Genomic DNA, 11,919 nt, shown 5'->3' on the forward strand with positions numbered 1-11,919 from the left:
GTGTCCTCATCTCCTCATAAGGACACCGGCCAGACTGGAGTAGGGTGTACCCAAACAACCTCACTTTACCCTAATTAGCTCTCCCAATACAGCCACATCCCAAGGTCCTGCAACCTCGGGTCTCAACATGGAAATTCTGCAGGGTGGGGGGTGGGGAACAGGATTTAGCCATAACAGATGCCCTAAGTCAGGGCCCGTGTCCTCTCTGGGAGGCCCGTGGTGTCTAGATGGGGGTCCTTCTGAGGGTGGGGACTGGCAGAATAGGCCGGCTCAGGGTGGACGTCAGGGAATGAGGACCACGGGGTAGAAGGAGAGCCCACTGGTGGTGGGGGCTCTGGAGTCAAGGAGCAGGTTTGGACCCCAAGGAGAAAAATGGGTGGGAATCTCAGCCAGTGCTTCCAAGCCAAGCGGGTGGGGACGAGTCCCTGGGGAGGGGACTGCAGGGCGCACAGGGCAGGACAGGACAGAGCCTGCAGCCAGGGTGGGCCTCCCCCAGGACCCCGTCTGCTGGGACACAGGCAGGGCCCCAGTCTCCGGCACGCCCAGTGTAACGCTCCAAGGGCCCCGTCCTCCTCTGTGGGCTTCCTTCAAGCTGCCAGGGGCTCCGGTGACTTTGGGAAGCATCAGGACCCCCGAGGCCCATCCTGCCACATCAGTGGATCCCATGACCCAAATAAGCTTCTTGGAAACTTCAAACACTGCTGGGAGTTCTTTCTCTCTTCTAAAACAATAACTGAGATAAAACATAAAAGTGGCCATTGTTGGAGTGAACAAATCAGTCACATTTAGTACATTCAGAATGCTGTGTGACCGGGACCCCCATGCACCCCCACCCTTCGTGGCCCCAGCTGCTCCCCAGCAGGCAGGCCCTGGGGCCCCCACTCCGCCTTCAGTCTCTCTGGGTTCATCTGTTCGGGACAATGATGTGGCCTTTGTGTCGGTTCCTTACACTCACCCTCCTGTGTTTGAGGTTCTGTGGTGCTGTGCTGTGTGCCGGGCTTCCACTCCTCTTCAGGGCCGAATAATATTCCATTGTGTGCACTCAGTCTGGATTCTCCGGACAAACCAAACCAATAGGCTGCACGTATGTATCAAGAGATTTCTGATCAGGAGCTGGCTCATAAGATTATGGAGGCCGAGAAGTGCCCAGATCTGTGGTCAGCAAGCTGGGGCCCAGGGACAGCGGATGCTAGAGGTTCCAGCCTGAGTCTGACGGCCTCAGAACCAGGAAAGCTGATGGTTGTTTTCGTCGGAAAGTCAGCAGGCTCGAGACCCAAGGAGAGCTGATGCTTCCGTCCAACATCAAAAGCAGGAAAAGAGCTGTGTTCCCGGACAAGTGTGAGCAGAAGGACTTCCCTCTTACTCAGCCCTTTTTGTTCTATGTCAGCCGTCGACTGATTGGGTGCGGCCCACCCACGTTGGGGAGGGCTCTGCTTTACTCCATCCACGGATTCAAATGTTCATCTCATCCAGAAACACTCTCATGTTTGGCCAAATGGCCCAGCCAAGTTGACACATAAAATGAACCATCGCGGCGTGACCTACCACATTTTGTTGATCCACGCGTCAGCTGATGGGCGTTGGGCTGTTCCCACCTCCTGGCTGTTGTGAATCGTGCCGCTGTGAACAGGTGCGTGTGTGGACTCGTTTGGTCCATTTGCACTTCTTTTGGGTGTACACCTAGGAGCAGCGTCACGGGGCGCTGGGAGTTCTGGGGGCAGATTTCAGACTGGGTCTACTTTCTCCATACACAACAGTTGGGCCACTTACCATATTCCATTTCCTGGAACCTCCTGTCCCGTCTACACAGCCCAGGGCCCGACACTGTGCCAGGTGGGAACAAAGCCTCCAAACTCAGCGAGGAAATCTTGGGCTCACACTTGTGCTTGGGGAGGCCGGGCCTGCAGGGGTGGGCAGCACTTCGCAGCAGAAGGGGGTGTCAGACTTCCGCTCTGTTAATCTGGTTTGAATCCACTTAGCTGGGGTGGGGCCGGGTGGAGGCAGGAGGGAGAGAGAGCGGCCTGTGTGGGTGACTGGCAGGGGACAGCCCTCTTAGCAGTACTCCCTGGGCTTCACAGAACCTTCCCCACTCCATCATCCCCGCGGTGCCCCTGCTCAGAGGCTTCTGCGGCTCCCTTTGCCCTCCCGCTGGGGTCTGGATTCCCCACTGTGGCCTCCGGGCCCCTCCCTGTGCACCTCCTGCCTGCCGCGGGCTCCCGGCTGCCATCCCTAGGTCGGGTAAGTGGTGCCCTGCCCCTCTGACCGAGACAGATGGGGGAGCCTAAAGCCCGCTGTCCCGGCAGCCACGTCACCCCAGACCCAGGAGGCCCCTGCAGGGGGGCCGCGTGCGCCCTGCTCGGGGTGTGGCCCGCACAGATGCAGACACTGCAGAACCTCTGAGTGGCCAGGGCTGGGTGGGCTTCATCGCTCTCCATCAGAGGGACCAGAGGAATTGCTGGTTCTCTCGGAGCAGAACGGCCTGCCCTCCCTCCAAGAAAGGAAGCCAACGCCACAACCAGGTTTAGCAAAATCGGGATGACCATCAGCATTACTTTTATTGCAAATCAGTTAACAAAAAAAGATGAAAAAAAAATAACAGCATTTTCATCGCCTACAGTTTTGCACGCAGGTAACTTTTTTAAAAAGTTTCCTTTTTCTGTAAACTACACTCTATTTTTACAAAACACAGTAAGAGTCAATATCTTAGGGCATGTCTGGTCATGCCCACTAGGGATGGCACAACACTGCCCCCCGCAAGGCCGGGGAGGCTGCCTGGAGGAGGCAGCGGGAAGCCTTCCCTGGGTTTGCTCTTCGGAGCTACGGTCCAGGCGGCGGCAGGTCAGGTTGCCAGGCCTGGGTCGTGAGCAGAGCCATGTTCTGACATCCCTCGTCAGCATGACCCCCGACAGACTTGTTCATTCAGATTTTTTAAACAAAATCCACCTTTAAAAATGTATTTACAGATATTTACTTTGCCACAGGCTTATACTTGATATTGCAAGAATCTGCTCCCTCCCCGGGTACACGCCCCCCACCCCCAGACTGGGAGGGGTGGCCCTCGAGCTGGCTTCTGTGGCCCTGGGGGCACCACCTCAGCTGCTTGCACCCTTGAGCTGCGCCAGGCCTTGGGATGAGCCGTCTCTGCAAACCGAGGCCGGACACAGCCACGTTTCTCCAAAGCCTGGACAGAGGTTGCTCCGGGAAGTCTCTCGTGAAAACGGGGCCTCGAGCTGAGCCTAGGCCCAGTGCTGCCGGTCCATCGGGGTGGCCCAGGCAGTGTCTCTCTGCAGAAAAGGGTAGGATTCCTCCACGTGGCGTCCCAGGTGGGTGCCCCACAGCCACCTGACTCCTCACTCTTACACAATGCTTAAACATCCAGGCCAGGGTGGGGGCAGAGGAGCTTCTAGAAGGAACAGGAACTCACAAGACCAATCAACAACTGGGTAATACTGAACCCAAAACAAAGATTCATGATCGGTACCATGAAATGTGTTCTTGGGACACCCCAAGAACACATCTTTAAAAGCATGTTTTCAAAAAAATCATTTTAAAAAAAGCCACCAAAATGTATAAACCACATCATTTTACATTTTACGTTCCTATTTTAGATGCAAATTAATCCACATGCCAAAGGTGTTGACAAAAGTTCTGTCTTATTGTTTGCGTCTAGATGCATCTCCTCGCACAAGACAGGTGATGCGTGCAGGAGGCTCGGGGCCGGGTGCGGGGTGGGGGGCGTCTGGGGACCTGGCAGCAGGCCCAGGCACCCTGGCAGCTTTCTGGACGATGCTGGTTCAAGCCTCCCTTCTCCAACATCGTTTCTTTTTGGATTTTGAAGGGAAAAAAAAAAAAAATCAATAAATAAATGGCATTTATTAATCATGAATCTTTGTTTATATTTTACAAATACGTAACAAGAGTTATCTTAAGTACGAAAATCCTGGCTGAGAACTACTTTATTTTCTTGGAACAGATAAAAGCTGTTACCTGAAGCCATAGAAAACATTACGTATAAATAAAAAGGCAGTGTTTCCTTGTAAAATAAAAGTACATAAATAAATACTAAAAAAAAAAATTAAAATCCTTGTCCTTTTATTTTGTACAAAAACATGTTTCTTAAGAAAAAGCCCCCTCGGTCCGTCCCGGTGTCCATGCGGAGCATGCAGGCGGCCCCAGCAGGGCTTGGGAAAGGAAGCACAGGGTCCCGCCGGGGCGCCGGCTGTTTACTTGAGCGCCTCCGGAATGTGCGCGATGTGGGACTGCGTGCTGGTGGGCGGGCTGGAGATGCCCTCAGACCAGTCAGAGACGTGGGAATGTGGTGACGAGCTGGACCACTGGTCCGGGGACTCGGGGGACGGGGTGAGGAAGGGGTGCTCAGGCACCTGCAGCTGGTGGCTGGGGGTGTTGTCCGCCGGCGAGGAAGAGTAGCTGTGCTGCGAGGGCGGGGTCAGGAACTGAGCCGTGGTCATGGGCGGGGCCAGCGTGGCGGGCAGGGCGGTGGGCAGGGCCTGGCTGTCCTGCGGCAGGATGGTGTGCACCGCCAGGCTGCTGGGGCCCAGCGGCTGCACGTCCGCCTGGCTCGGCTCCCCGCCCAGGAAGCTCCGGCCCAGGTGGCCGCCGGCGGCCGAGCTCACGCTGAGGTGCGGCTGGGGCGGCAGGCCCTGCGGCTGCTGGACGTTGGGCGGCTGCAGGCCGGGCTGCTGCAGCTGCAAGTTCTGTTGCTGTTGCTGCACCTGCTGCAGCGGCTGGGTCTGCACCAGGTGCGGCTGGCCGGCCAGGCGCGTGTTGGGCAGGGCCTGGTAGCTCATCATCTGCGACAGGGCGGCCGTGGTGGAGAGGCCGGCATGCAGCGGGCCCATCATTCCGTGCTGCAGGGCAGGGGCCTGCGTGCTCAGGGGGCCCGACGCCACGTTCCCTCGCAGCGGGTTGTACTGGTTTGGCATCAGGCCGTTCTGCAGCCGGGACAGCCACTCGCACTGGCCGTTCAAGCCCGCGGCCCCGCCCACGGTCCCGCCCACGGTGAAATTCACGGCCCCGCCTCCGCCGCCAGCACCTGCGGTGCCCAGGACGGCGCCGGTGCTGGAGGCCACGGGCAGGTGGGAGAGCCGCGGCGGTCCCGCCTCAAAGGCCAGCCGGCCACCCGCACCCAGCGCTGCCATCTCGGGCTTGGCAGCCACGCTCAGGTGGCCAGCACCCAGGTGGGCGTCAGGCATGCCGGGCAAGTGGCTCAGGGGCACGGACGGGGACTGCTGGAACGGAGAGGACAGGAGGGGCGGCGAGGCCACGTCCGACAGGTAGCCGTGGGGCGACTCAAGGGAGTCCACGGGCGACAGCACGCTCGAGCTGTCCAGCAGGCAGCCCTTGCCGTCCTGGGATTTCTTCCTGCGCGCCTTGAGGTCCTTGGCCTCCTTGCCGCCACAGGCCAGGCCCTTGGTGCTGGGCTTGCGGGCCTTCTTGCCCGGCACGGCCGGCTTGAGGTTGCCCAGGTAGCCGTTGGGAGAGCAGAGCGGCGGGGACAGGGTGGGCGCACCGCCCAGGGCAGGGCCGTGCAGCTGGGGGCTGCGCACCAGGCTGTACTCATCCAGCAGCCGCACGATGTCGTGGTGCATACGCTCCTGAGCAATGTCGCGAGGCAGGCGGTCCATGTGGTCTGTGATGTCCCGGTTGGCGAAGTGGTCCAGCAGCACCTTGGCGGTCTCGTAGCTGCCCTCCCGAGCAGCCAGGAACAGGGGCGTCTCCTCCTGGGAACGGCCGGGGGGCAGGTGAGGGGGTCGCCCACACCCACGCCCCGTCACCAGAGGGACCGCGGCAGAGGGACGCTCATGTGGGCTGTCCCGTAACTCTGCCGTCAGCTGACCGGATTAGACCTCGTGAACAGCCTTAAAATCTATCTCCTGAGACCCGACCTGCTCCGAGGCGGTCTGCGGGACTCTGTGTTCTAAATCACCGGGACTTCACCTGTATGGGGGACACAGACCCCGCGGGGAATCTACAACTGTGGCCTCTCTCTTGTCTCCAGAACAGCAGAGCCAAATAGTGCAGCAATTTCAGGGGCTTGAGGATCCCTGAGGTGTGTCCTTGGCACCAGGGAGGGAGTGCCCCATCCCACATGGTCCCCAAGTGAGCCTGATGCCTTAGCTCCTTCCCGGAGCCTCGGTTTCCCTGTCTGCCACATGTCTCCGTGAGCTTCTGCGTGGCCAGAGGGTGGGGAGTGTGTGGCCTGACGGTGCCTCCCTGGCTCACACAAGGCTTTGGCCCTCACACAAGGGCCTGATACCCTTCTGGCAGTCCCTGCCTCTCTGAGGCTCAGCCTCCCCAGTGGGAGGCACGGGGTCACACCTCGCCTGCAGGGGCCTCAGGAATGCCTGGGTCCAACAGCTGCTGTGTCCCCCAGGAAGGAAAGAGGGAGACCCAGGCGGGGTTAGGGAGATGTGGGCAAGGCCCGGCTGCCGAGGAGCTGGGATGCCTGCCTGCAGCCGATGAGCACCCAAAGCTCAGACTGGGTCTGTAGTCTGCTTTGGGGACATGCCACGGCGGTAGAGAGCAAGACGGGCCGAGGCTTCACGTGCAGGAAGGTGGCCGCTCACCTCTGCACCTGGGGGCCTCACGATGTGCCAAGCCCCACACCCAGCGGCGCTCGAGCTCTCTCTGTACCATCTGCAGCGACCCTCCCTGCCCAGTGATTGCCAAGGACAGAAGGTGCAGTGCTGGTCATGGTGACTGAGCTAAGACGCATGCGCTTGCTGGGGACGTGTCAGCAAGCACGTGGATGTAGGCCGAAGAGCAAGCGATGCACAGGCACTGAGCTCGGGGCTCCTCACGGGGACTTCGCAGGTTGGGAAGTCAGAGCCCAGGGGTTTACGCAGGGGCTCGGTGTTGCCGTGCTCAGAAAGAGGTGGTGCTGGTGGAGGGACCTACTAGCCTCACCCCGGCCCCGGAGCCTACCTTGTTGTTCTGCATGTCTTTGTTGGCCCCGTTCTTCAGAAGCACGACGGCAGCCTCCACGTTATTCACGGCGGCGGCCCAGTGCAGGGCAGACTTGCCTGCGTGCGGAAGCAGAGAGTAGGTTGGGGCAGCCCAGGCGGCAGCAGGCCCATCCTGCGCGGGCCGGGCCGCAGCCTGCCTTACCCAGGTCGTCCACGGCATTGACGTCGGCGTGCGAGTTGATCAGGTCCTCCAGCATGCCCTCGACAGCCAGGCGGGCCGCCAGGATCAGCGGTGTCGTGCCATCGTGCATACGGGCGTCCAGGTCCGTGGCCCGGTTCCGGATGAGGATCTAGACGACAGGGAAGCTCTCAGGCTTGGCAGACAGGGGTCTGAGGCTGCCGGCCTCAGACCAATACCTGGGAACCGGTCCGCAATACCACAAAGTCCCTCTTGGGGTCTGTGTGGCCGCAGCCAGCGTGGACGGCGGGAGGAGTGCAGGAAGGGTGGAACTCCGCCAGCCACGGCTGGAGGGGCAGGGGCCGGGGTGCTGGCTGCGCCGCCCCCACAGACCCGTCCCCTCGATGCCCAAGTGTGGCCTCATCTCATCCTCGCCCCGGGCCTGGCTGCCATCGCCACTCCAGGACACAGAGGGTTCAGTCCCAGCCCAGCCCCGTGGGCAGAGCCACGCCTGGACCACGGACTCAGAACCGCTGAGCTATGCTGTGTCCACCCAGGACACAGAGGTGCAGGCAGTCCTTCAGATGCTGCTGCACCCCGGGTCCCAAGTGGGAAGGGTGGTCACTGTGCACTGGTGGGGGGAGGCGCTGGGCGCCAGGCGGCGTCCCGGCTGGCCTCACTCCCACGAAGTGCCCACGGGAATTTACGTGTCTGCTCGCCGGAGAGGCCGTCAGGGCAGACAGCCAGAGCCCGCCTCCAGGGGCTCGCTGGGCCTGACTTCTGCAGAACGGTGCGTCACAAATCATCACGTTAACGGCTCTGCAACGACTCCCCCAGTTTGTGCCCCGCCTGGTCTGTCTACTCAGGGCAGGGCCGGCCAGGGTCCGGGAACTTGTGGCGGGGACGAGCCAGTGCAGGGGCAATCCCCGAGACCCACCCGATGCCTGGGCTCCCAGCGAGGCCAGAGCCCCAGGTCCGCTGCAGCCCTGAAACCCGTCTCGCCGCCACAGCTACGCCTCCAGCCAAGGCTGCCGCGGAGCCGGGAGGCCCTGCCGGGCTACTGCGTGGGACCGGGAAGCCGCCTCGGGTCAGGGCGCGGACACCCCGCGCCCCCCGCCCCCCAGGTCATGCCGACCTCCTGCAGGCCCACCTCCAGCCTGCCTTCCCTGCCAGTGCCTGACCCGGAGCTGCGGGGTCGCGGGGCAGACACCAGCGGCCCCGGGGGCAGGCGGAAGGGCACGTGTGGCACAGCTGCCCACCTGGAAGACTCCCTGCGCGTCGGCAGACACGGCGGCGTGCAGCGGGGTGCGTCCCATGTTGTCCTGGATGTTGGCGTCTGCGCTGGCCTCCAGCAGGCGCTTGGCCGCGTCGGAGCGCGAGTAGCGGGCGGCCAGGTGCAGGGCGGTCTCGCCAGTGCGGTCTGTCTGGTTGTGCAGACTGGCACCCTGGTAGATGAAGTCAGAGATGACGGCCGGCGCGTCCTCCTCCTCCTCGCTGTTGCCCGTCTCCAGGCCCCCTCCGCTGCAGGAGGCGATCATGAGGGGCGTGAAGCCGTCTGTGTGGGGGGCGGCAAGGGCTCCGTCAGGAAGGCGGGCTCCCGGCAGCAGTGCCGACTGGTGTGTCGATGGTCCCGACTTGGTGGGCAGCGTGTGGACGTGCGGCCCAGCCCGTGGCACCCCGCACCCATGGCCGCGCCACCCGGGGCCACCAAAATCAACCTGAGCTTCCCAAGGGACAGAGCCAAGTCCAGCTGCCAACAGGCCGGTGGGCAGAGGCGACCCTGTGGCTCTGCTTCCTGACCTGCCTGAGATCTTCACTGATAACCCACCCGAGAAGAGGCCACATAAGACACGTGTGGCTGGGAAATCAGCTCCTCAGATGTTTCAAGAGAAGGAATTAATTTGGTGGGCAGAGAGCCTCCCCCAGGACGGAGCTGGCTAAGAGCAGAGAGTCTCCCGGGATGGCCCAACCTGCTCCACGGAGGGAGCGCCTTGCCCCCCGCAGTGCTCGGCTTCCAGAACACCGACCCCCCAGCCGGCTGCTGGATGGGACCCTATCCTGACAGCCTCTGGGGGGGCGGTGCAGGTGGCCGGTGGTGCACCTACCTGGCCCTCGGACGTTGACGTCCATGCAGTCAGTGTCAGCTTCGCCCTGGGGTGGTGTGGGGGCCATGGCCGACACACGCAGGTCGGCAGCGTCCAGGTGCTGCTGGGTCCATTGCCGGTGGTCTGTCTGGTCATCCAGGTCAGGAAGAACCACCGGCTCCTCGAACTGAGGAAGGGGTGAGCAGAGGGCCCCGTCACGTGGGGCCCGGGGCAGGGTAGAGCCGCCCGGGGAGGCGCAGGAGCCCACCGGACTCACCCGGAACTTTTTGGCCTCCAGGTCCTCATCCCCCCACTCGTTCTGGTTGTCGTCCATGAGAGCGCCATCTGAGGCATTCTTCAGGGGCCTGGAGGCGGGGGGGTGGGGAAGCGAGACTGAGCGGGGCTCCCCCTGAGGCTGCGGCTCAGGCGGCCACCCGAGGCCCTCGCACTGTGTGAGGTGAGGCCCGTGGGTCCGCAGGGGGTGGGCCCCATCTCCCCCAAGCCCCCCAGAGGCTGTGGTGGCATGCACTAACTTGAGGCCCACGGAGTCCTCGCCGAGGGGCTCCCGCCGCTTCTTCTTGCTGGCCTCTGAGACCTTGAAGCCTTCGGGGAACCAGAGCTGTCCATGCTGCCGCCGGCGCTTCCGGGACAGCAGCACCCCACAGCCCACGAAGAAGAGCAGCACGAAGGCGGCCACAGCCACGTACATGAAGTGCAGCTGCGGGGGCGGGGGCGGCTCCACGGTCTCACCTGTGGGCGTCCGGACATCAGGCGGCAGCTCCGCGGCAGGCCGGCGGCCGGGGGGCAGCGGACTGGCTCCACGGCTGGGCGCCTCCTCACCCGCTCTCCTCCATCCCGCCCCCCAAAATAAGGTCATTTTCTACGCGATTAATCAGAATTGCAAACTATTGCTAAATTCTCTCCTGCACCCGCCGACTATCTGGAGACGGCTTTTACTTTTTTCTCCTTTAAGGGAGAAGGATTAGCCAACTTCAAATCACTGCACTTGCATTGAGCTGTTAAGACAAAGGATTTAGGGGGATTTTCGAGATACAAACTTCAACACTTCACATGACACCGATCAATTCTTTTCTCTCTCTCTCTTTTTTAAAAAGCTGTAATGATTTTGAAATAATACCCAACAGAGAAAAATCAGGGGAATGAGCGAGGGGAGAAAAAGGCTCCCACTTTCTGCCAGATGTGTCCGTCCCCTGGGCCAGCCGCACCGACAGCTGTCACTACGGGGAGGGAGGGCGCACCAGGCAGAATCCCACAAAAGTGCTTCCTGAACTCTGGATGGCATGACACGCACCCGTGGGCGGAAAATGGCACAGAGAACAAGAACATTTGGGGGGGGGTACTGGGAGACCTGCCCCCTCCCAGGTAGACTTTCCTTAGAAGCCAGCAAACTGTCCCTCAGGAAGCGGGGCTGGGGCGGGCTACTCACTCTGCACGGCCTCGATCTTATAAGGGATGTTGAGGCTCCCCAGTGAGGCAAGTGCGCCCAGGAAGGCGGCCACGTCCGTGGCGCTCTGGAAGCATTGTGAGGAGGACTGGACACACTGCCGGTTGTCGATCTCCAGGTAGACGATGGATCTGGGGGCACAGCCAGGTGAGGAGGCTCAGACCTCAGGTTTGCCCCCTGCAGCCGCCCTGTTTACCCCTCAGGCCCAGGGCATCATCCCAAGGTAGGGGGGAGGGAGGGCACTCCCAGGATGCGAGAGATGGCCTGGGGCCGCAGGGAGCCACGCCTGCACAGAACCACCCCGGAGGTGGACAGTGCTCTCTCCAGCCCACCAAGCCTAGCACCAGCACACAGTAGAGCTGTGACACCTGAGACACCCCTCAGAGTGCCCTCCCAGCCAGCCCTGCCGCCCTCCCCCGTCCCACTGGGAGCCGCAAGCATCCTTTTCCCATTGCAGAAGAACAGAGATTTCAGGAGTCTAGTCCTTATCTGGGAGCTGACCCCAGGCGCTGGAGCACCTGCCAGGAGGTGGGGGGTGGGAGGTGGAGGGCCAGGAGCTTGGACAGGTGGGCCCCAGAAGTCCCGGTCTTGTCCGACCCTCCGTCTCTTCCACATCAAGTTGGGAGGGCCCAGGGGAGCCGGCTGGAGCTACTCACCCGCGGATGTCCATGGGGTCCAGCTCCCTGCGCCGGCGGCCCGCCAGGCCCCGCGGGAGCAGGGCGGCCTCCACCCGGTCGAGCAGGGCCCCAGGCGCGGCCCAGCCGTCCGCCGCGCGCTTGATGGGGTGTTTGCGCAGCTCCTCCTCGCGGCCGTAGTACGGGAAGATCATGGGCTGGCCATGGGCGTCGCGCTTGAACACCACGTTGGTGTGCAGCAGGCGGCTGAGCTCCCGCAGGAAGTGCAGCGAGTTGTTGCGCAGCTGCGCGGGCGGGGTCAGCACGACCAGCACCAGCGCGCCGGCCGCCAGCCGCTCGGGCACGTGCTCCGCGCAGTCCAGCCCGTCCCACTCGCACTCGGCGCTGTTGCAGCCCTGGTCGCAGTGCCCGTCGCCGAAGTGGTCCTTGCAGTACTGGTCGTACAGGGGGCTGCGACGGACGCAGGCACGCTCAGGCCCCACCCGGCGGCCCCGCCCACCCGGCGGCCCCGCCCAGAGCCCCGCTTCCGCCCGCCTCCCCGCCTGCACCCGCTTCCCCACCTGCGCCCCACCCCCAGCGCCCCCTCCCCGAGCCCCCCTGCACCCGCCTCCCCGCCTGCACCCGCCTCCCC

At 62.4% G+C, this 11,919-nt stretch overlaps 1 protein-coding gene across 2 annotated transcripts in view; it reads right to left on the minus strand.

Moving 5' to 3' along the window:
• Window positions 1-2,520: 2,520 nt before the first annotated feature.
• The window catches only part of NOTCH1 (notch receptor 1), a 44,043-nt gene continuing 34,644 nt past the window's right edge, over window positions 2,521-11,919 (minus strand). For both annotated transcript variants that reach the window (XM_081803962.1, XM_081803963.1), the window contains 9 exons: window positions 11,310-11,738; window positions 10,636-10,784; window positions 9,722-9,938; window positions 9,466-9,553; window positions 9,210-9,375; window positions 8,364-8,659; window positions 7,129-7,276; window positions 6,946-7,043; window positions 2,521-5,741 (listed from right to left, as the gene is read on the minus strand). In XM_081803962.1, the coding sequence (XP_081660088.1) occupies window positions 4,224-5,741; window positions 6,946-7,043; window positions 7,129-7,276; window positions 8,364-8,659; window positions 9,210-9,375; window positions 9,466-9,553; window positions 9,722-9,938; window positions 10,636-10,784; window positions 11,310-11,738 (3,109 nt within the window). In that variant the 3' untranslated portion in view covers window positions 2,521-4,223. The remainder of the gene's footprint in view (window positions 5,742-6,945; window positions 7,044-7,128; window positions 7,277-8,363; window positions 8,660-9,209; window positions 9,376-9,465; window positions 9,554-9,721; window positions 9,939-10,635; window positions 10,785-11,309; window positions 11,739-11,919) is intronic.

The sequence above is a fragment of the Leptonychotes weddellii genome, chromosome 14, assembly GCF_054177405.1.
Source record: "Leptonychotes weddellii isolate Sample4059 chromosome 14, ASM5417740v2, whole genome shotgun sequence".
Taxonomy (NCBI): Eukaryota; Metazoa; Chordata; class Mammalia; order Carnivora; family Phocidae; genus Leptonychotes; species Leptonychotes weddellii.